Source organism: Carlito syrichta, unplaced genomic scaffold (genome assembly GCF_000164805.1).
Source record: "Carlito syrichta isolate Samal-C Ts95f unplaced genomic scaffold, Tarsius_syrichta-2.0.1 Scaffold304390, whole genome shotgun sequence".
NCBI lineage: Eukaryota > Metazoa > Chordata > Mammalia > Primates > Tarsiidae > Carlito > Carlito syrichta.
In genome coordinates, this window is record NW_007248486.1 from 44016 (window position 1) to 68439 (window position 24424).

A 24424-nucleotide genomic window follows, 5' to 3' on the forward strand; every position below is an offset into this window, starting at 1 on the left:
AGATGAGTATGCAACATGAAAAATGCAACAAGTTATTGAAGGGACAAAGGTATATTTTTTAAGTATTTTTTTTCCCCACCTTGCACTTTGTCTTTTGATACTTCAATTCTATCATGCATTTAGACAAAAATGAATAGTTTCTATGGTAATCACTGTTTAGACTTTTCATTAACAGTAGTTTGCTGTCCTTTGAAGTTAGCAACTCCCTGGGGATTAATTATGTGGTCTATATTGCTTTAATAAAAGGTTTAAGGCTGGGTGTGGTGGCTTAAGCCTGTAATCCCAGCACTTCAGGAGGATTCCCTGCATCTTGGAGTTCAAGACCAGCCTAGGCATAGTAGCAAGACCTTGTCTTTGCAAAAAATCAAAACATGAGATGGGCATGGTGACTCACGCTTATAATCCCAGCTCTTTGGGAAGCCGTGGTGGGAGAATTGCTTGAGGCCAAGAGTTTGACACCAGCCAGGGAAGCATAGTGAAGCTTGCATCTCTACAAAAAAAATTTTTAGAAACATTGGCCAGGTATAGTGGCACATGCCTGTACTCTCAGGTACTTGAGGCGGAAGTAGGAGGATCCTTGGAGCTCAGGAGTTGGAGGCTGCAGTGAGCTGTGATTGTGCCACTGCATTCCAGTGGGCAACAAGAGTGAGACCCCTTCTTTTAAAAAAATAACTAAAAATGAAAACTTAAAGTTTCATTGGAAATGAGAGGTGCGTCATATTACACATGGCCACATGAAGCCTCCTACATGCAGGGGTCAGAAAACAGACAGAAAGGAACTGGGACTATGCTTTTGTAATATGTCTTTCTCACATCTGTGAAAGGTGCTTGCAGGAAGATGTAAATAACTTTGTTAGTCTGGTCCTGTAATTCAGCAGGCTTTTGGAGAGGTTAGGAGGAATAATAGATGACAAATAGCCAGTACATAATCTAAAAGCATGGTTACTGCACAGGGAATTGATTGGACAGGGAGGCTGAGTAAGGGGCATATTTAGAGAGAGCAGGAAAACTCTGGGCTAGGTCTTCAGGGCCCTGTGAGGCTCAAAGATATTAAGAAAGCACATGGAATCTCAGGCCTTACTATATAGGTGCACATCAGTGTTTGAGAACCACTGCATAGTGTCTAAGAGCATGGGCACGTGTCATATTGGGTTCACTGCCTGGTGCAACTACTGTCCTAGGAGATACGGCACTGCGTGAAAATCCTGACTTTTCTCTATTGGCCACTGGTTAATCATGAACAAATTATTTCTCTGTTCTTCAATTTCCTTATCTGTAAAATGGGCATCATTATTTCTTTCAATCTCTAGAGTTATGAAAATCAAATGTGACACTACATGTAAAGAATTCACATAAACAGTGCCTTGTTAGGTAGTAAGTCCATTGCTATAAATGTTATAGCTTATAATTTAATTTACTATTTTATAAACTGCCTGGGTTTCCTTGTGGGTAACATTAAGAACTTAGAGGTTGACCTTGGTACTTCTCATCTTAACAAACCTTGATTCTAATCCCATTTGTTGGGATCAGAGAGAAAGAGAAACTTTCAAAGTGATTTTTACCTTCTTTAGTTTGTTTGCCCTTAGGGAAAAATAGAGAAATCTGTTGGGGCTAGTAGAAAGGTTGGAAGTGAAAACCTCAGTTATTAATCTGTCTGAAAATATCTAGAGAGCCCCCCCCTTTTTTTTAATGAGTTGGACTCTCACTCTGTTGCCCAGGCTGGAGCACAGTGGCACACTCACTGCCACCCCAGCGTGGACCTGCTGGGCTCCGGCACTCCTTCTGCCTCAGCCTTCCAAGTAGCCGTAACTACAGGCACGTGCTACTACACCTGGCTAATTTTTATTTATTGTAGAGATGAGGTCTCGCCAAGTTGCCAGGCTGGTCTCAAACTTGCAGGCTCAGGCAATCCACTCTCCTCAGCCTTGCAAAGTACTGGGATTACAGACTGAGCCATCAAGCTCAGCCAAGAGAGCTCTCTTTTTTTTTTAAAATTTTTTTTTTGAGTCATAGTTTCACTATGTTGCCCAGGCTAAAGGGGAGTGGTATGCTCCTGGCCACCGCAGCCTTGACCTGTTGGACTCAGGCATCCTTCCATCTCAGCCTTCCAAATAGCTGGAGCTACAGGCACATGCCACTACGCTTGGCTAATTTTTTGATTTATTGTAGAGATGAGGTCTCACCAAGTTGCCCAAGGTGGTATCGAACCTGTGGGCTCAGGCAGTCCTCTCACCTTGACCTCCCAAAGTGCTGGGATTATAGGTATGAGCCACCATGCCCGGCCAAGAGAGTTCTTTTTAACTTATGCTGTCAAACTGTGATCCCATGACCAGCAGCATCAGTATCACCTGGAGTACTGTTAGAAATGTAGATTCTTAGTCCCTATAATTGATCTGATTTAAAATTGAAGGGGTGGGACGCCCAGAACTGATCCCCAGTTGATTCGTGAAACATTAAAATTTGAGTAACAGTAGTGGAGAGTTCAGACTTGTAGCTTTTTTTTTTTTTTGAGTTGAAGTCTCGCTCTGTCACCCAGACTGGAGTGCAGTGGCCTTTCCCGGCCACCGCAGCCTCGACCTGCTGGGCTCCAGTGATCCTTCCGCCTTAGCCTTCCGAGTAGCTGGAACTATAGGCGCATGCTACCACGCCCGGCTGATTTTTTGATTTATTGTAGAGATGAGGTCTTGCTGCCCAGGCAGGTCTCGAACCCGCGGGCTCAGGCAGTCCACTCACCTCAGCCTCCCAAAGGCGCAGGATTACAGGCTGAGCCACCGAGCCCAGCTGACTTGTAACTTTTTAACAAAAATATTTTCTATTTTCTTCCAGCTGAATTACATGCCTTAAATATTTTCTATATTCTTCTAGCTGAATTACATGCCTTCAGATATCATATGTCTGCATGGCTCTCTCCCTAGGTTCAGGTCTCTGAGCAAATATAGAGAAATCTATGACAAAAATACGTTTTGCAACAGTCCCTCCTTTTATCTTTTCTTATACCTTTACCCTTTTTTTTGTTTGTTTGTTTTGTTTTTTTGCTTGTGTCTTTCTCTGTTGCCCAAGCTAGAGTGCAGTGGCATGATTATGGCTCACCACAACCTCAACCTCCTGTGCTCAGCCAATCCTTCTGCCTCAGTCTCCCAAGTAGCTGGGACCACAGGTGCACGCCACCATGTCTGGCTAATTTTTCAATTTTCTTGAGAGACAGGGTCTTACTTTGTTGCCCAGGCTGGTCTTGAACTCCTGGGCTTGAGCAGTCTTTCTGCCTTGACCTCCCAAAGTGCTAGGATTACAGGTGTGAGCCACCCCACCCAGCCTACCCGGCCTTATTCTTTAAAACATCTCCCACTATATATTGGTTGCTATGCCCTTGTAACCTATTATAATATCAGCTTTGTGAGATCAAGGTCTTTGCTTTTGTTCATTGCTGTATCTTTCATGTGTAGGAACTTTGACTGGCACAGAGTAGGATCTCAGTAGTTACGTTCAATGAATGATTCAGGTGATAAATAATGAGGGCCTGCTAGATACAGTGGCTCGTGCCTGTAAACCCACCACTTTGGAAAGCAGAGGCGAGAGAATTTCCTGAGTCCAGGGATCTGAGATCAGCCTGAGCAACATGGTAAGACCTCATCTCTACAATAAATTTTAAAAATTAGCTGGTTGTGGTGGCGCACACCTGTAGTTCTAGTACTTGAAAGGCTGAAGCAAAAGGATCACCTGAGCCCAGCAGGTCAAGGCTGCAGTGGCTGTGAGTGGCAGAGTGAGACTCGACTCAATAATAATAATAATAATAAGGGCTTGATCTATATGATATATCTATCAGCTATTCATGAAATTGACTCAATAATTCAAGTAATTGACTCATTCAAGTAATTGACTCAATAATAATAATAATAATAATAATAATAAGGGCTTGATCTACATGATGTATCTATCAGCTATTCACAAAGTCATTCAAGTAATCATTCTGCAAATCTTTGTTTAGGTGTTGGCAATGGAGCAGGAAACAAAGCTCCCTGTGGGACAAATGTAATGAATATAAATAAGTAAAATACCTAATAGGATGTTAGAGAGTGATAAGTACTGAGTGAAAAGAAATAAGCAGGGATGGGGGATAGGAAGCTTTTGTGTGCAAGTTTAGGACTGAAATTATCTACAAGGTGGCCAGGAAGAGACTCTCTGGGGTGCGGTGACATTTGAATAAAGAATGAAGTGGTTCTGATGTGGTCCTCCTAACAGTCTCTCTGGTCCCAGCCTCTTCCCCCTCAAACCTCCTATCTGCTGGGAGAGTAATCTGTTTATAACACAAAAGGAAACTTTTTATTCTCCACAAGTTCTTCAGTGCTTTCAGTAGAGGAAATTGAGACTTGTACATCATTATGGTTTGCATTCTGCTTTCCTGCCCGTCTTTTTCTTCCTCTTATTTGTCCTCATGTTATAATACTCGTTCTCTGGCCATTTTTTAGTAAATTGATTGTCTTTGGCTATTAGAATGTGGTCATCCTCCAAGGCTCAGATTAAGCCATGCTTATGTGGAGACTCTTGCATTGCATTGTGGGCTTATGAGTCCATTCCTTGTACTGCCAGAGGACCCTGTGTACTACTGTGGCACTTAGCCATGTGTAGCATAAATGCCTGTTTTCTTATCAATAGACTGAGCATTTTGAGGCTGGAGAACTGTATCTCTTTTAATAAAGTTCCCATACGTGTTCATTGAATTAATAAAGTTATTTAATGAAGAGATAATAAATTAATGTATCTAGAGCTAATCATGCAGACAGTTAAATAGTTGCCATCCAGTATTTTGATGGGCATGGTCAGTGGATTCTGTAACAGTGATCCATGTAGGCACTGACTTTGAAGAGCAAAAAATATGTTCCCAGGATGGTATTAACAAAATCCAGAGACTCGTTTCCTTCCAAAGATGATCTTGATTTTGCCCAAGGATAGCAAATATTATGGAAGACCTAGAGGAAAAGTGTGGAAATAAAAACCCAGCTCTCCAAATCTTCCCAATTGGTGTCAACCTCAGAATTTTATAACTCAAAGAGACCTTAGGCCAACTATTCTATTCTTTCCATGTACCTCTACCCATCTGATGGTAGGTTCGTTCATTCCTTTGGTCATGTCTGCTGAGCGGTTGTTACAGGCATTGTTTTAGGTGCTTAGGATATAAAGCTGAATAAGCAGTAATCACAAAGCAGATGGTTTATTTACTAATTAGCTTTTTCCCCCCAAAGGCAATAGAAACATTGCCTTGCAAAACACTTGCTGAGCAAAGGTTGTTGGGCAAATACAGAGTTAGAACAAAGTGAATTATAAATTCTAAAAGGGAACTTCTGTCAAGATTGGAAAGTTTTACATTGCCCTTTTCCATAGTAAGGATTCTTCTATCTGAAGGAGAACTAATTTTAATAATAATAATTTGATAATGATGTATTAATAGATAAATTAAACAATAGTTAACTAATACTAATCTCTTAATCTGGCTATTTTACTCTCAATTTTCACCTTCCATAGAATTAAAAATCATACCCTGAGAGTTACAAGGAGAACTTGGTTGCTCATTGTGCAGGGACTCTGCTGAAGGGTCGAGTGTTATCTGGAACACAGCCTACACTCTGTTTATCACCTGTAAGCAGCTGCAGCTACTCCAAGTGTCTTGGCCAGTTTATGCTGCTGTAACAAAAATACCATAGATTGAGTGGCTTAAACAGCAAACATTTATTTCTAGAGACCAGGAAATCCAAAATTAAGTTGTCGGCATATCTGGTGTCTGGTGAGGCCACTCTTAACTGTTTGCATAATTCGTCTCCTTGTATCCTCATATGGGGGAAAGAGAGAGAGTGACCTTGCTCACTTCTGCTTCTTATAAAGATACTAGTCCCGTCATAGGGTCTTCACCCTCATGACCTTATTACCTCGCAAAAGCCCCACCTTCTGATAACATTACATTAGAACTTCAATATATAAACTTTGAGGGGACAGAGATGTTTAGTCCATAGCACCAAAGAAGGGGCTCATTGACTATTTTATGTAAAGCAACCATATGGGTTTATGGGTAACTTATATTGCTTAAGTTGCTAGGTACTGTTTCAAGTTTTATGTATATTTATTTACATATATTTAGTCACTTTGACCTTCCTATGAGGTTGGTATTATTATTGTTAGCCCCAATTTATAAATTAGACAGTAAGGCACAAAGTACTTGCAAATTGGAATTGCCAGTATTCTAATATTGGTGGGCTGTTTCTAGAATCTACACCATTCACAACCTGTTCTCTTCTTCCTCAAAAAGCTCCTTTGGCTTCAGAATCCATTCTCCATTTCTGTGTCTGTCTTTTATCCCTAGCTCTGAAGCTCTCATTTCTCTTTCCATGTGCCCTTAGACTCCTGTCTGCTTATTTTGTCTTCAGAAGCAACAGAGAGACAAGATTTAGAATACTGGCTCTGGTATGAGAGCTGGATTCAGATACTACTGCCTCTTGAACTTAACCAAGCCTCAGCTTCCTTACATGTTAAATGGGTACAACAATTGCTGACATCATCTTTTGTTGAGAACTTCCTAAAATGCCAGGTACTATCCCAAGGGCATTGCATAAATTTGCTCATTTATTCCTCACAATAATCCTATGATTAACTTCCTGTTTCTGTCTCCTGATAGCTGAGATAGACACAGAGGTTTAGGTGCTTGGACCAAGGTCATACGACTGGTACTACAGTAGCTTCTTCACTTTGTGCATGAAGTACCTTAATGAAACAATGCATGCTAGGTGCTTCACAAGGTCTCTAACGTGTACTTAGTATTTACTTAATGTTAAGCATTACCATTTTTGTTTTTATCATTAGTCTGATTACTGTAGCTTGTTAATTTCAATGACATATTGATTATCACATTTATGGTTGCTTAAATTTTGCAGAGTCACAGGTTTTTATTACATTTTCTTTATCTCCAGAAGACAGACTTTTTAATACCCTACTGTTAACAAAGTAAATTGTACAAGGCCTTATACCTTTTAAAAACCAGTCACCTTTATAGTCTAATTCATAGAGGCAAAGTGGTTACCAGGGGCTCAGGAAGGGTGAATGGAAATCATTGTTTAATGGGTATAGAGTTTCAATTGGGATGATGAAAAAGTTCTAGAAAAGTTCTAGTGATTATGGTTTCACGACGAGGTAAATGTACTTACTGAACTGTGCACTCAAAAATGGTTAAAATGGTAAATTTTGCTACATATGTTACCACCAAAAATAGTCTTCTATGTTTGGTAGTCCTCCTTTATCTGTGGGGTGTGTGTTCCAAGACCCCCAGTATATAGCATATGAACTATGTTTTTTCCTATACATTCGTATTTATGATAAAGTTTAATTTATATATTAGGCACAGTAAGAGAGTAACAACAACTAATAATAAAGCAATTATAACAACATACTGTAAAAAGTTATGTGAATGTGGTCTCTGTCTCAAAATATCTTATTGTACTGTACTCACTTAGTTTCGAACCACAGTTGACCATAGGTAACTGAAATTACAGAAAATGAAACTGCAGATAAGAGGGGACTACTATAATCTTAAATATTATTGTGAAGGCAGCAAGTTAAGTATGAAAATCCAAGTGAGATTAACAGATACTTCAGAGGTTAAAGGTGATTTTCATACGACAGAACAACAACGTCTAAAGCCTTCATTGATAGAAACCATTTATGAGGACAGGTTTTATGTTACTGAATATTACTTGCTTTTCTGCAGCCTAGAAATAATGTACTCTGAAATGTTCTTTGAACTTTCTTCCCGCTCATTTAATCCTTACAACAATCCTATGAGATTAATGCTCTCATTGTTAATCTCTATTTTATGGGCGAAAGAGTTGAGGCCCAGAGGTATTACTAATGTGTCCAAGATTTCACAGCTAATAACAAATAACAGGGCCATGAATATAAGCATTTGGCCCTAGAGATTACTCTTGGCCTAAGTACTTTACTCCCGTTTTCTACTCTTATTAGAATCAGAGTCGTACCCTGAAAACCTCATGGAGAACTTGTGCTGGGGGCACACTGCGTGTGGTTGGGCAGGTTGTTCACTGCCAGGGTTTTGCAACCATAGGGATTAATGGTATCTGGAATCCAACCTACTCTGTGCTCATCAAGCCACCTTGAGGAAGGGGCACCATTGCTATTTCTCGTAAGGCAGTCATATGAGTTAGTGATATCCTTGACCAGACTCTCATGGCTTTTTTTCTCCTTTCCCCCTTACGTCTTTCTAAGACGTGGCCATTCCCCAGAAAGAAGAGGACAAAATGAAGAAGAGGACGGTGAGTTGGGCTTCCCTTTCTAGGTTTTAACTGTTATCTCATTTCTCAAAGATGACACGTATCTTGTTTTCTTCCCTGGAAAAGATTAAGGAGAACAGGAGACATTTGAAAACCTCTTGTGTGTCAGATCCTTGCTACTTTTTGTTTTATTGTAGTTTAATTTTTGCTGTTCTGTGACTTTATCAGTTGATAAATAAGCATAGAGTAGAAACGTCAGTAGCTGAATAAAAACTCCCATTTTGCCAGGCTCGGTGGCTCAGCCTGTAATCCCGCGCCTTTGGGAGGCTGAGGTGAGTGGATTGCCTGAGCCTGCGGGTTTGAGATCCGCCTGGGCAGCGAGACCTCATCTCTACAATAAATCAAAAAAATCAGCCGGGCGTGGTAGCGCATGCCTGTAATTCCGGCTACTGGGAAGGCTGAGGCGGAAGGATCGCCGGAGCCCAGCAGATCGAGGCTGCGGTGGTGGGAAGCGGCCACTGCACTCCAGTCTGGGTGACAGAGTGAGACTCCAACTCAAAAAACAAAAAACTCCCATTTTTCTACTATTTCTCTTATAAGACAATTATTATTTTCTCATATTATTTTGTGTATGCATTCATAACTATATAGTTGTAATCACTGTATAAATAAAAATTTCAAATTATACCTTTTCTAATTATTATTATGTACCCTACATTTCAAGTGGCTACCCTATATTCTCTTGAATTGATGTACTCAGTGGTGGGTGGGGGTGTGTGTGTGTGTGTGTGTGTGTGTGTGTGTGAGAATTAGTTTAGAATTTTTGCTGTAGTAACAGTATTCCTACATATAGCCATTTTCTGCACAAAGGAATTTGAAGAAGTTTTGCTATTATTTATTCCTAATGTTTTAGGAGCACTAAATTGAAAAAGTACTTTTGATGTGTGGTACTTCGGGTATTATGTATGTATGATATTTAAATATCAGCCTGGCACAGTGCTAATGTCTGTAATCCCAGCACTTTGAGAGACTGAAGCAGGAGGATTGCTTGACCCCAGGAACCTGAGACCAGCCTAGACAACATAGTGAGACCTCATCTCTATGAAAAATAACAGAAATAACCAGGCAGGATGGCACAACCCTGTAGTGAGGAGGCTGAGGCAGGAGGACCACCTAGGCTGAGGAGGTCAAGGCTGCCATGAGCCGTGATTGTCTACTGCACTCCAGCCTGGTTGACAGAGTGAGACCCTGACTCAAATAATAATGATGATAATAATAATAACAATATTCAAATATGACATGGTACAATGTGATCTAATAAGGATAAGATAGGGAAAAATTGAAAAGAAAACCTGCCATTGTACATTGTAATTTTGAAGTTGCATATTCTTTGACATTGCAATTTTCACTTTTTTGGAATGTATCCTAAGAAAATAGTTAGACACAGGTTACATAATGCCTGTGTAAAAAATTATTCTTTTCAGCATTTAGTATGAAAAGGAAAAAAATTCTAAAGCATAAGGTGCATTATTGGTGTAACTATTATAGTAAAGTTGATTGTGGTCTCTTAAAATCTGGAATCATTTCTACACATCTTTTTCACTTTTCTCAGTTCCACCCTTCTAGCTGACCTTTGTTGTGAGACTTAGGTGGAGTGTGCTTGATGTTGTAGGACACAGTGACGTTCAAGGATGTGGCTGTGGTCTTCACTGAGGAAGAGCTGGGGCTGTTGGACTCTGCCCAGAGGAAGCTGTACCGAGATGTGATGCTGGAGAATTTCAGGAACGTGGTATCAGTGGGTGAGGACAGGCTCTCTCTGACTGCACTTAAGCTCCCACTGGTGACTCTGTGCCCTTGGGAGTGCAGGGCTTTGGAGCTCTTGAACTGTTTTCAGTTTTCTACTCATCAGAAGACATAGATATGGAAGTGTTTTAGTATTTCTCCCCTAGCAAAAGTGTGTATTTTGTTGATGAACTATAAATTGACAGCATGACTGCTATATATTTTTGTCCTTTCTCAAATTGTGGACATGATACATACTTAGTGAATTGTCCCATCATTTTTTGTTTTGTTGGTTTTTTTTTTTTTTTGAGTTGAAGTCTCACTCTGTCACCCAGACTGGAGTGCAGTGGCCGCTCCCGGCCACCGCAGCCTCGACCTGCTGGGCCTCAGCCTTCCGGGTAGCTGGAACTACAGCATACACTACCACGCCCGGCTGATTTTTTGATTTATTGTAGAGATGAGGTCTTGCCAAGTTGCCCAGGCGGGTCTCGAACCCGTGGGCTCAGGCAATCCACTCACCTCAGCCTCCCAAAGGCGCAGGATTACAGGCTGAGCCACTGAGCCCGGCTCCATCATTTTTTAATGAGACAAAATAGGATAGAAAATACCAAGCCCTTAGTAATAATTGCACCTTGCAGCAAAAACTATAGCCTGTTGCTAAGAGTAGTGTAAGAGACAGTGGAGAGGGTATGATGAAACCATTTTTTTTGCAGTAATTTATACTTATGTCTGTGTATCTTGGGTCTTTGCATAAAGCATATTTCCTCCAATGGGTCATAATTAAAAGTTTGGAAAACACTATTTTTGTTATCCTGAAGATGAAGTGAGAACAATGTTTTTTTGTGTTTTGTTTTTTTGAGTTGGAGTCTCACTCTGTAGCCCAGGCTGGAGTGCCATGGCATACTCACAACCTCGACCTGCTGGGCTCAGATGATACTGCCACCTCAGCCTTCCAAGTAGCTGGAACTATAGGCATGTGCTGCCACACCCAGCTAATTTTTTTATTTATCGTAGAGACTAGGTCTTGCCATATTGCCCAGACTGGTCTCGAACCCATGGGCTCAGGCAATCCTCTCGTCTCTGCCTCCCAAAGTGCTGGGATTACAAGCGTAAGCCACCATGCCCAGACAAGAACAAGAGTTTTTAGTAATTTAGGCCTCTAATGTGTTCATTATAAATATTATGTCCTTTCCTTTTCACAGGGCATCAGTTCTTCACACCAGATGGTATACCCGAGTTAGAAAGAGAAGAAAAGCTTTGCATGGTGAAGACAGTAATCCAGAGCGGTAACACCTCAGGTGAGAGTTGCACAACCCCCAGTCTGTCCTTCCCATCACTGCTTCTAGGCAATGACTAATCCATGGATCACTATGGCAATCTCTGTACAGCTCTCACTGTTCAGTCTTGCTTTTTTATAGTTGATTTTTCCACTTGAATTGATTATTTTGAGTTTTTTTTTAGATTAGAAAATAAAATTTATTTAGAAAGTAAATTAGAGAAAAAGGAGATTCACCTCTCCAAGATAGGAGAGGGGACCAAAGCTAGGAAACATGGCCTGGCCATAGCTCAGAGAGCACATGGCCACACCGTAGCTTAGCAAGGCAATGGCCCGAATTGATTCTTTTGAATGTTAGAGCATGTCATTCCTCTGCTCAAAACCTCTAGTTTCTTATTTGATTCAGAGTAAAATTCTGTATAATACCCCACTTCTCTGTTCCTTTCTCTTCTTTCATCCTTTGTAAACACAGTCTGTGACTTTTCCCCGTGTTGGTCAAGTCCATCCACACTGGTCAAGGAATACTCCTGCTTTATCATCTGCCTTATCATCAGAGCTTCTTTCTGTCAGGAGTGGGTGTTTACTCTGTCATCTTCTTGACTCCTCCTCTACTTCATCTTCATTTAGGTCTCTTCTCAGATGTACCATAATAAGAAAGGCCTCCTGTAACCACTCTGTTAATTGTATCTTCTTCCCTTACTCCCTTTTACCTTACCGTGTTTTGTTTTACATCTAAGCACTGATTACCGCTTACCATATGACCATATACTTTTGTTACTGATTTATCTCACGGCGTCTGCACTGGAATATAATCTCATCACAGGAGAAATTGTGTCTGTTTTGTTTATTGCTATATCCTAGTGTATAGACAAACCTGGCAAAGGGCAGATATGCTATAAATATTTGTTAATGGATTAAGTTAATAATGATTACATGGCCAGGTGCAGGGATTCACGCCTGTAATCCCAGCATTTTGGGTGTTGAAGGCGAGAGGATTGCCTGAGCCCACGTTTTGAGATCAGCCTGGGCAGCATGTTGAGTCCTCGTTTCTACAGTAAATAAAAAAATTAGCTGGGCGTGGTGGTGCATGCCTGTATTTCCAGCTACTTGGAAGACTGAAGCAGAAGGGTCATCTGAGCCCAGCAGATAGAGGCTGCAGTGGCCATGAGCATGCCACTGCACTCCAGCCTGGGCGACAGTGAGACTTTGATTCAAAAAAAGATTGCATGGACTATTTTCCATTAGTCATAGAGATATTTAAAGGATGTTAAACAAAAATGTGTGATGAAGGCATAATCTAGAACAGTTTTTTCCCCTGATATAATTCCACTTTATTAGGTGCTTGTGGATATATGTATATCCAAAATGGATCTATTAACCCACTGTCTGAATTCATTCAGACTGCTGTAACAAAATACCGTAAACTTATAAACTACACAAATGTATTTCTGGGAGTTCTGGAGGCTGGGAAGCCCAAGTTTAAAGCACCAACAGATTCAGTGTCTGATGAGTGCCTGCTTTGTGGTTCCCAGACAGCAGCCTTCTTGCTGTATCCTCACATGGAAGGAGGCAAGGGGTCTCTTTCAGGCCTCTTTTATAAGGACACTAATCCTACTGATGAGTGCCCCACCCTCTTGACCTAAACACCTTCCCAATATCTTGGGAGTTAGGATTTCAGTATATGAATGGAGAGGAGGCACACACGTTGTGACTATAGCACCAACATTGAATGAAAGCTTAGCTTTCCGGTTGTAATCAAATGGAATATCATTTCCCCCTTTTGGCTTTCTTGTAGCCTTCCTAGCCTTGGTTAAGAACTACTTTTTTAGAATAAAGATTCTCATAGCCATTTTGGGGGGCAGGTCTCCTATGAAAGAAAATGTCTATACTTGACATAATAAAAGAAAGAAAAATGTTCAGAAAATAAACTTGCTTTTAAGTCTTTCCTTTTTTTTCAAGAAAGCAGGATTTATTGAGAGGACAGAAAAGCTCCCACAGTGGAGAGGACCGGAGAGGGTTGCCCTTAAGTCTTTCCTTTTAAAGATTTTTTTGGTGGTAGCCATCTACCTCTTCCAATGAGTTGTAGAAAAGAAAGTTATTTATCATTTTACTCATCCTTATTCAAAGGTATGGTATATATAGCCATGTCTTTACTTTTTACAGAATTAGCCAGTAAACAAATAAATATAGAAGATAGCCATTCAATAAACACATGTTAAAGAGGGTAGATTTTAGATCTGATTTTCTTCATTTTAATAAAGGCCTAACATATTATTTTCAGGTAAAAACAGTATAACCTGGGCGAATCAGAAAATTGCCCTCCTCAAGTTGATACATCCTCAGGAAGACAAAAAAAAAATTACCTTTAAAAATGTTAATTTGCAAAATATATACAGAAATGGCAAACTATGTAGGCATGAATTTAAGTGAAACATTTATCTATTATAGTTTCCATGTTTTCATCATTACAACATAACTTTCCATTTGGACAGTTTAATTGTTTGATTAAGGAGCTAGTACATTTCTTAAGCATTTAGGCTAGTGGCTTTCAAACTTTTTTTGAGGATGAGTCACAATAAGAAGTACATTTTATGTCATAAACAATACAGACGTGTGGATAGATGTGTGTGTGTTTGTGTGTGTGTATAGCCTTAAATAAGAATTTATTGCCGGGCTCGGTGGATCAGCTGTAAACCCAGCACTTTGGGAGGCTGAGGTGAGTGGATTGCCTGAGCCTGCGGGTTTAAGACCAGCTTGGCCAACTTGGCAAGTCCTTGTCTCTATAATAAATAAAAAATTAGCTGGGCATGGTAGCACGTGCCTGTAGTTCAGCTACTTAGAAGGCTGAGATGGAAGGTTCGCTGGAACTCAGTGGTCGGCACTGGGGTGGCCATGGGTGTGCCACTGTACTCCAGCCTGGGCAACAGAGTGAGACTCTAGTTAAAAAAAAAAAAAAGAATTTATGCAGAAATATACTGCTTACAGAACACCTCTAATATTTTTCTATTTTGTTAATGCTTGTCACAAACTACGAAATTTATTTCAGGTTCACTGAGTACCAACCTTCAGTTTGAAAAACAGTGGTATGGTCCATATAGGAATATATATCTATATCCATCAGTTTTTTTTACAATGTGCTTTCAGAGACAACATTATTCCTAAGACTCTGAATATTGACTTCTATCTGGAAAAAAAAAATTCTAAAGAGAACATTTCGGAAGCAATCAATCCATAGGCCCCATGGCCACTTTGCTGTACAATTTTTCTTCTCCCAAGTAATTCTTACCATGATTTTCTGATAAGCATGGTTTTGACATCAGCAACATTCACTTATTTTAACCCTGCAGCTGGTGAAAGCTTTCACCTTCCCAGCAGAATTGCTTGTTCCTCACCAGTTCTTGCTATATTGTAAAAGATTAGCTTCTGGCCGGGCTCAGTGGCTCAGCCTGTAATCCCAGCACTTTCGGAGGCGGAGGCAAGTGGATTACCTGAGCTCACAGGTTTAAGACCAGTCTGGGCAACCTGGTGAAACCTCGTCTCTACAATAAATCAAAATTAGCTGGGCATGGTAGTGTGTGTCTGTAGTTCTGGCTACTTGGAAGGCTGAGGCAGAAGGATCACCGGAGCCCAGCTGGTTGACACTAGGGTGGCCGTGAGTGTGCCACTGCACTCCAGCCTGGGCGACAGAGTGAGAATCCAACTCAAAAAAAAAAAAAAGCTTAGCTTCTCATTTTTCACTTTTCTCCTCAGGTGTTTATAGAAAATTTAATTGCTGTCAGGTTTTAGAATAATATACATTATTACTGTAAACTTCTTCCAGTTATTCTCATGGGGAACATTTCCCAACTTAAAGTAAAGGATCACTATCCATTCATACTTAAACTTCAGGCACTTAGGTGATGGTAAGGTATTTTCTTCCACACGTGTATCTTTCCAACCAGTACAGTGGCTTAAATTTTCTAATATTAGAGTAAGCTTCCAGTGAAATAGTCCAGTATGTCTTTTGATAATCTAGTTTTACTAGACATTTTGAGCATGGACACTTTGTTCAGGTGGCCTAATAAGGTGTCTAATAAGACACCTGCTACTGAACAAAAAAAAAAAATGAGACTTTTAGTAAGGTACAATTTCTTGGTAAAGATTTCCTGAGAAACATTTTTCTTGCTCTGCAGCCACCAAATTGTTAATGTGTAGTTTAAATTAGAAGTTTAATATTTTAAATGATTCTCATTAATGTGTAGTGAATGGGAGCCTGATGGATTCCCTTTGGCTTCTTGGGGCTTGTAAATTAGATAATATATTACACGATGATAAAGAAAAATGGAACCTTCTCCTGATGTTATAAAGCTTAGGCTGTGGGCCTAAATTTATAACCTTCACATCTCTGAACAAAGCACTCACATGCCCCATCTCCAAATTTTCTTTATCCTTTTAGGAGGCAAGAATCTAAATGAGATGGAGACTCTTCAGGAAGTAGGATTAAGGTACCTGCCACATGAAGAGCTTTTCTGCTCGCAGATCTGGCAACAGATTGCAAGGGAATTGATCAGTTGTCAAGATTCCATGGTAAATATTCAAGGAACTGACTCTTGGTTGGAAAAACAAGATGATGTACCCTATAAAGACAATGCATTCAGTAGTCAGAGTTCACATCTTCAAGAACACCACCGAGTCCACACTGTTGAAAAACACTACATAGGGGAAGAGTGTGAGAAAAGTTGTAATTGGGGCTGTCATCTTCAAATTAACCAGAGGGCTTATGCAGGAGAGAAGCCCTACAAATGTGAAAAATGTGATAAGGCCTTCCGTCGGTTTTCAAGTCTTCAAGCCCATCAGAGAATCCACAGTAGAGAGAAATCATACAAATATGATGCATCTTGTCAGAGTTTCAGTCAGAGGTCACATCTTTACCATCATCAGAGAGCTCCCACTGGAGAGAATCTGTACAAATATGAGGAGTGTGGGAGGATTGTCAGGAAAAACTCACATTGTCAAGCTCCTCCAGTACTTCTTGCAGGAGAGAAACCCTATAAATGTGAAGAGTGTGGGGTGCGTTTCAGTCAGCATTCATATCTGCAAGTCCATCGGAGTGTTCACACTGGAAAGAAACCTTATAAATGTGAAGAGTGTGGGAAGAGCTTCAGTTGGCATTCACGACTACAGGCTCATCAGAGAATCCACACTGGAGAGAAACCATACAAATGTGATGCATGTGGCAAGGGTTTTAGTTATAGCTCACACCTTAACATTCATTGTAGAATCCACACAGGAGAGAAACCCTATAAATGTGAGGAGTGTGGGAAAGGCTTCAGTGTGGGTTCGCACCTTCAAGCCCATCAGATAAGCCACACTGGAGAGAAACCCTACAAATGTGAGGAGTGTGGAAAGGGCTTCTGCCGGGCCTCAAATCTCCTGGACCATCAGAGAGGCCATACTGGAGAGAAACCATATCAGTGTGATGCATGTGGCAAAGGCTTCAGTCGTAGCTCAGATTTTAACATTCATTTTAGAGTCCATACAGGAGAAAAACCCTATAAGTGTGAGGAGTGTGGTAAGGGCTTTAGTCAGGCCTCAAATCTTCTGGCCCATCAGAGAGGCCACACTGGAGAGAAACCATACAAATGTGGTACATGTGGGAAAGGCTTCAGTCGGAGTTCAGATCTTAATGTACACTGCAGAATTCACACAGGAGAGAAACCCTATAAATGTGAAAAGTGTGGTAAGGCCTTCAGTCAGTTCTCAAGTCTTCAAGTGCATCAGAGAGTTCACACTGGAGAGAAACCCTATCAGTGTGCAGAGTGCGGGAAAGGTTTCAGTGTAGGTTCACAGCTTCAAGCTCATCAGAGGTGTCACACTGGAGAGAAACCATACCAGTGTGAGGAGTGTGGGAAGGGCTTCTGTCGAGCCTCAAATTTTCTGGCTCATCGTGGTGTACATACAGGAGAAAAACCATACCGATGTGATGTATGTGGTAAGCGCTTCAGACAGAGATCCTACCTTCAAGCCCACCAGAGGGTCCATACGGGAGAGAGACCATACAAATGTGAGGAATGTGGGAAGGTTTTCAGTTGGAGCTCATACCTTCAAGCCCATCAGAGAGTTCACACTGGAGAAAAACCATACAAGTGTGAGGAGTGTGGGAAGGGCTTTAGTTGGAGCTCAAGTCTTATAATTCATCAGCGAGTTCATGCTGGTGATGAGGGTGACAAAGACTTTCCTTCACCAAAGGATTGAGATAAGAGAGAAACTTTGTAAAATGATGTTTTGATATCACAAATGGCTGCTGAAATATTTCAATGACCATATCTGTCATAGGCGATGAGATGTGTTCATAAAAGAGAATTTCATCTAGAGCTTCACATGTTACAGTGGTCCAGAGACCACACAGGAAAAGCCTCTTGAAAGTGGAGACATAGGGACTTCATTCAGAATTTTGACCTTCAGCAGATACATGCAGACAAGAGGCTCAGGTAGGATGAGACTGATCTGGAGTTAACCAAAAATGCTCAGGTGGAAATGCCAAACTCAGTTCCACTAGAATATGTGCTCCAAGAGGGTAGGAACTTTGCCAAATCTTCTCTGCCTTTTTAGTGCCTGACACATACATTTTCAGTCATGTTTGAAATTATAGTCATTTGAAATTTTTATTGTTTATCTCTAAAAGTTTCTATAAAATTATACTCAGAAGAGGAATTCTGCAAGGCTTGGAAAACGTTTAAGTTAGCCATATAGGCTCATTTTCCCATTCCTGCAGGCCTGAAGGTTGCAGCCGATTACAGTGTCCAGAAAACAGTTATGTGACTAGTGATTAGTATTTTTGTATGCTAACAGTACTTCATTGAGAGGTAATTTGCATGCAGTAACATGCATAAATCTCAAGTTTATGGCTTCATGAGTTTTGACAGGTATATACACTTATGCAATCATCACCAAGATCGATGTATACAATATTTCTGTTAAAACAAAAATTTTCTTGTGCCCATTTCCTGTCAATCCCACTTCCAATGCCAAGTATCATGATTTCTATATCATAAATTAATTAGGTCTGTTCCTGAGCATCATATGGATTTAGTATGTAATCTTTTGTGTTTGTTTTCTTAAGATCACATATATGATCATCTCAGTGGATTCAGAGAAAACATTTGACAAAATTTAACATCTATTTATGATTTTAAAATTTCTTAAGGCATTTATGAAAATTCTACAAGTTAATGTTTCTTTTTAAATTAAGGAGTAATTTGTATACAGTAAATCTGACTCTGGTATATCATTACAACTTTCAGTGATACTGTCATGGACCCACCACCACCACCACAATCAAGACATTAACAGTTCTGGCACCCCCTGCCCTGAAATTCCCTTGTTCTGTGTAGTCAGCCCCTTGTTAACCACTGACCCATTTTCTGTCTTGATTTTTCCAGAATGTCATATAAATGGAGTCCTACAATAAGTAGCCTTTTGAGTCTGGTGTCTTTCACTTACTTTAATGGTTATGAGATTCATCCATCTTGTGTGTATTGGTACAGTAGTCATTTTTTGTTCTTTTATTTTTGAGTAGTATTCTGTTTTATGGATATACCACAGCTTGTTTATTCATTTATCATTTGAGATATTTGAATGTCTGGTTTTTAGTGACTGAAAAAAGCAGCTATACAGCATTCTGGAAGGCTGAGGAAGGAGGATTGCTTGAACTCAGGAGTTTGAGACTAGCCTGGGCAATATAGTGAGACCTCATTTCTACAAAAAGTTAGCTGTGAGTCATGGCACATGCCTGTACTGTAATCCCAGCTACTCAGAGGCTGACGCAGAAGGATCACTTGAGCCCAGGAGGTCAAGGCTGCAGTGAGCTGTGGTCATGCTGCTTTACTCCAGCCTGGGTGGCAGAGCGAGACCCTGTCTCAAAAAAAAAAAATTTAAAAACTGTAATTACTTGCATACAGTTTTGTGTATCAGTATAAATTTTCTCTTGTCTTGGTGAGAATCTAGAGGTGGAATTGCTGAGTTATATGGTAAGAATATGGAAAACTGACAAACTTCTAAAATAACTACCATTTTTCATTCCCACACCCTGGTTCCATGTCCTCACTAGCAATCGGTATATCAGTGTTTTCTTTTTATTAACATTTCAAAGGCTTTTAGTGGTATCTCTCTTTGGTTTTACTTCACATTCCTAATTACTATGTTGAGCATCTTTACATATGCTTGTTTGCTATCCATTATACCTATTTTTGTGTGTGTGAACTATGTTCAAATATTTTGCCCAGCTTTTAAAGACTGGAGTATGTTTTCTTGTTCTTTTTTTTTTTTGAGTTCTTTATATGTTCTGTATACACATCTTTGTCAGTTACGCATTTTGTGAATATTTTATGCCATTATGTGGCTTGTGTTTTTATTCTATTAACAGTATGTTTCACAGAGTGAAATTTTTTTTTTTTTTTATGAAGTTCAGCTTTTGTCTTTTATGGATTGCATTTTTGGTTTCAGATATAAAAACACTGCCTAGGCCAGGTGCGGTCGCTCAAGCCGGTAATCCCAGCATTTTGGGAGACCAAGGCAAGAGGAATACCTGAGCTCAGGGGTTCAAGACCAGCCTGGACAACATAGACCCTGTCTCTACAGTAAACCAAAATATTAGCCGGGCGTGGTGGTACACACCTGTAGTTCCAGCTACTTGGAAGAATCGCCTGAGCCCAGCAGGTCTAGGCTGCAGTGGCCTTGAGCGTGCCACTGCACTCCAGCCTGAGCGATAGAGTGAGACTCCAACTCAAAAATATAAACACTGCATAATCCAAGTTTGCAAAGATTTTTCTCCTTTTAAATAAAAAATTGGGGCTTCAGGTTTTACATTTAGGTCCATGAATTAATCTTTTATTAAAAAAAAGTGTGAGATCAAGATTCATTTTTTGCATATGAAAATCCCATTAACTATCCTTCCAAAATTAAAATACCATTGCAGTTTTGCGAACAATCCAGTAACCATACGTGTGTGGGTCTTTTTCTGGCCTCTATTTGATTTCATTGATCTATGTGTCTATCATTTTGCCAAATATTGTACCATCTTGATTCTTGTAGCTTTATATAATGTCTTGAAATCAGAAAGTGTGTCTCCCAGCTTCACTGTTTCGTTTTTTTGTTTGTTTGTTTTTTGTTTTTTTAAGTTGGAATCTCCCTCTGTCACCCAGACTGGAGTGCAGTGGCCGCTCCCAGCCACCACAGCCTCAACCTGCTGGGCTCTGGCGATCCTTCTGCCTCAGCCTTCCAAGTTGCTGGAACTACAGGTGTGTGCCACTATGCCCAGTTACTTTTTATTTTATTGTAGAGACGAGTTCTCGCCAAGTTGCCTGGGTGGGTCTCAAACCCACAGGCTCAGGCAGTCCACTCACCTCAGCCTCCCAAAGTGCTGGGATTACAGTCTGAGCCACTGAGCCCTGCCCAACTTCATTCTTTTTCAAAATTATTTCAGCTATCTAATTTGTTTGCCTTGCCATAATTTTTAGAATCAGCTTTGTGACTTCTGAAAATAAATTGCTGGAGCTTTTATTGGGATTGCATTGAGTACATAGATGAGATTGGGAACAGTTGGCATCTTAGCAATATTGAACGTTTTAAACCATAGGCACAACATATCTGCCTATTTGTTTAGGATCTCTTTGATTTCTTTCATCAGTAATTTGTAGTTTTTAGCATATAGATCCTGCACATTTTATTTATCCAAAAGTATTCCATGTTTTTGGTGCCAAATTAAGGTACTATTTTTCAATTTTCAATTGTTCTTTTATAGTATATAGAAATATAGCTGGACTTGGTGACTCAGCCTGTAATCCCACGCCTTTGGGAGGCTGAGGTGAGTGGATTGCCTGAGCCCGCGGGTTCGAGACCCGCCTGGACAGTGAGACCTCAGCTCTACAATAAATCAAAAAATCAGCCGGCCGTGGTAGCACATGCCTGTAATTCCGGCTACTTGGAAGGCTGAGGCGGAAGGATCACCAGAGCCCAGCAGGTCAAGGCTGCGGTGGCTGGGAGCAGCCACTGCACTCCAGTCTGGATGACAGAGTGAGACTCCAACTCAAAAAAAAAAAAAAAAATTCAATAGATCAACTACCTAAATAGAGTGAAAACTATAGAACTCTTAAAAGAAATCATAGAGGTAAGTCTTGATTTCTTTTGGCATGGATTTTTAGGTAAGACATTAAAAGCACAAGCAACAAAGGGAAAAAAAAAATACGTGTTTGACCTCAGTAAAAAAAAAACCCAAACAACAACAACAACAAAAAACACTATATATGAAAGAACATTGTCAAGTAAGTGTGAAGACCATATGGCATGGGGTCTAGTATCCAGACTATATAAAGAACTCAAGTTCAACAACAAAAAGACAAATTGTACAATTTAAAAATGGGCAAAGGACATGAGTAAACATTTTAGTTATACAAGTGACCAGCAAGCATATTTTTTTAAATGCTCAACACCATTTGCCACTAGGAAAATGCAAATAAAAATAACAGATACTACTTCACAACCACTATGATGGCTACCAATTGAAAATGGAAAATAAATATTAGAATGTGAGGAAATGAGAATACATGAAAGTAGAAACAAAATGGACAGTTGCTGTAGAAAACTTTGGTGGTTGTTCAGAAAGTTTAACAGAATGATCATATGACTTCCTAATTACATACCTGGGTATATACATAAAAGAAGTGAAAGCAGATAATGAAACAAATATTTGTACATACATGTTTACAGCAGCACTAGACAAAATAGTCCAAAGGTGGAAACAACCCCTATGTCCATCAGTGAATGAATAAACAATATGTGGTATAAACATACAATGTTATTTTTCTTTAAAAAAGGAAGTGCTGATACATGCTATAATGTAGATGAACTTTAAGAGTATAATGCTAAGTGAATGGGGTCAGACACAAAAGATTAGGTATTATATCATTCCATTTATCTGAAATACCTGAAGTAGACAATTCAATAGGACATTGGTGGTAGTTATTTGGGGCTTAGGGGCAATAAGAGTGACTGTTTAATGGGTGTGGGGTTTTCTTTGGGTGATGCAAATGTTTTATACCTTAAGAGGTGGTGTTTTCACAACGTTGTGAATAAACTGTCACTGCCATTGAGTCACACACTTAAAAATGGTTAACTTTAGGCCAGTGCAGTGGCTCATGCCTGTAATGCCAGCTTTGGGAGGCTGAGGCAGGAGGATCACTTGAGGCTGGGAGTTTTGAGACCAACCTAGTCAACATAATGAGACCTCATCAATACAAAAAATCTGAAAGATTAGTTAGGCATGGTGGCTCTTGCCTGTAGTCCCAGCTACTCAGGAGACTGAGGCAGGAGGAATACTTGAGCCCAGGAGTTTGTGAATGTACTAAACTTTGACTGGGTCACTGCATTCCAGCCTTGGCAACAGATTGAGACCCTATTTGTAAAAAAAAAAAAAGTGGGATAAACACACACACAGACACACACACACGTATGTATGTGGCATATATATACATATATGCACTAAAATGGTTTTATTAATTACACCGCAATAAAAATATTTAAAAAAACAATAAAAAGACAGCACAAAGTGGGAAAAACAAATGCTGGACACTGCTAAAGGAGGGAGGGAGGGGGAATAAGGGGCACACAACCACCCGCTGGGTATCATGTCCACTACTGGGGGAGAGGGGGCTTGCTAGAAGCCCAAACCTCACTTGAATGCAATTTATGTACAAATTCTCACATGTAGCCATAACTCTAAAATTAAAAAGAGTACATTAAGATATGACCCAAAAAAGGCCATAAACAAAATCAAAGAAAATAAAAGGGAGGACGTATTTGCAAGAAAGATTAATTTTAAATATATAAATAATATTTAAATATCGAGAAGAAAAGACCAAAAAACCAGTAGAAAAGTGGGCAAGGGATATGAACAACTTAAAAAAATATAATGGCCCTTGACAGTATGAAAAAATGTTCTATTTCATTTACAATACAGAAAATGTAAATTAAAACTACGTTTAGATATTCTATTTGGGTCATTCTTTTTTTTTCTTCCCACGGTTTCTGGCGCCGTTGGGTCATTCTTTAAACTATCAGTTTTAGCCTCATTTCATCAGATTATACCAAACATTATCCTCCTTTCAGTTGTCAACTGACCCCTAAACAGTCATTTCCCATTAATTCCTTGCAGACTCTGTCTTCTTACTTGTCCCCTTTCCAATAAGACTCCTGTCATAATTGGGAGCACTTAGACTTCAGGAAGTCTTTTCTATGGAATATTTTTGCTCAAGGGCTCAGGACGACTGTCAGTTCAAGAGCCCCTATTACCACCCAGAAGTCTGGGATGGAAAATCCGTGCGGGAAGCGTAGACAATAAGCTCTGCATAGTCAGAATACTTCCCCCGAGGTTGAGAACACGGAATTTGTTTTTTGTTTTTTTTTTTTGCCCCTTGGCATTCTGGGAAGAGTAGTCCAGATGCTCTATGGCGTCGCGGGCACTTCCGCTCAGGAGGGTGTATTGAGGAATTCTGGGATATGTCTTCCAGACGCTCTGTGGAGCCGTGAGCACTTCCGCTCAGGCCGACGGCTCAGGAAATCCTGGGAAATGTAGTCCAGACGGTCTGTGGAGTCGCGAGCACTTGGGCTCCCGGAGCGTGAGATTGCTACCGTTTTGTTTTTTTCCCCTCTGGTAGTTTTTTTCCGCGTCTCACTCGCCCTTCTGAATTTCTTGGATCTGCGCTTGTTCCAAGCGAACTAGCGATCACCTAGAAGAAAAGAAACCTCGTCGGAGAGCAGAGGTTTGGAGGGGGCGGGGGCAGCGGTTTGCGATCCCCTCGGTGGAGCCTTCTGGCGTTTGGGGCTGCCCTCGCGACCCCCGCGGAATTTGGGACTTGAGCTGGTCGTGTGTCGCCTGGTTGAGGGTTTCTGGGGCTCTTAGCTCGCCCGCCCAGTCTGTCTCCCCCCGCGAGAGGGGCGCGGCCCGTTCCCACGGTATACCGTTGAGGTGTTCCTTTATAAACTCCCTGGGCCTCTCCTTGCTCCTTTACGTGGGAATGTGAAGACCTTCTTTTTCTTTCTTTCTTTCTTTTTTTTTTTT

At 40.4% G+C, this 24424-nt stretch overlaps 1 protein-coding gene across 1 annotated transcript; it reads left to right on the top strand.

Annotated features, from left to right (window-relative positions):
* Window positions 1–8268: 8268 nt before the first annotated feature.
* Window positions 8269–18781, top strand: ZNF45 (zinc finger protein 45). Its single transcript, XM_008059837.2, has 4 exons — window positions 8269–8312; window positions 9943–10069; window positions 11255–11350; window positions 15764–18781. The coding sequence occupies exons 1-4, from the start codon at window positions 8298–8300 to the stop codon at window positions 17560–17562; spliced, it is 2037 nt and encodes a 678-aa protein (XP_008058028.1). The 5' UTR covers window positions 8269–8297; the 3' UTR covers window positions 17563–18781.
* The last annotated feature ends 5643 nt before the right edge of the window (window positions 18782–24424 follow it).

Excerpts from the sequence above, each read along its gene's own strand:
- ZNF45 (XM_008059837.2), top strand. Across the intron at positions 10,070-11,254 it reads CAGGAACGTGGTATCAGTGG|GGCATCAGTTCTTCACACCA; the intron begins GTGAGGACAGGC and ends TCCTTTTCACAG. Across the intron at positions 11,351-15,763 it reads CCAGAGCGGTAACACCTCAG|GAGGCAAGAATCTAAATGAG; the intron begins GTGAGAGTTGCA and ends TTATCCTTTTAG.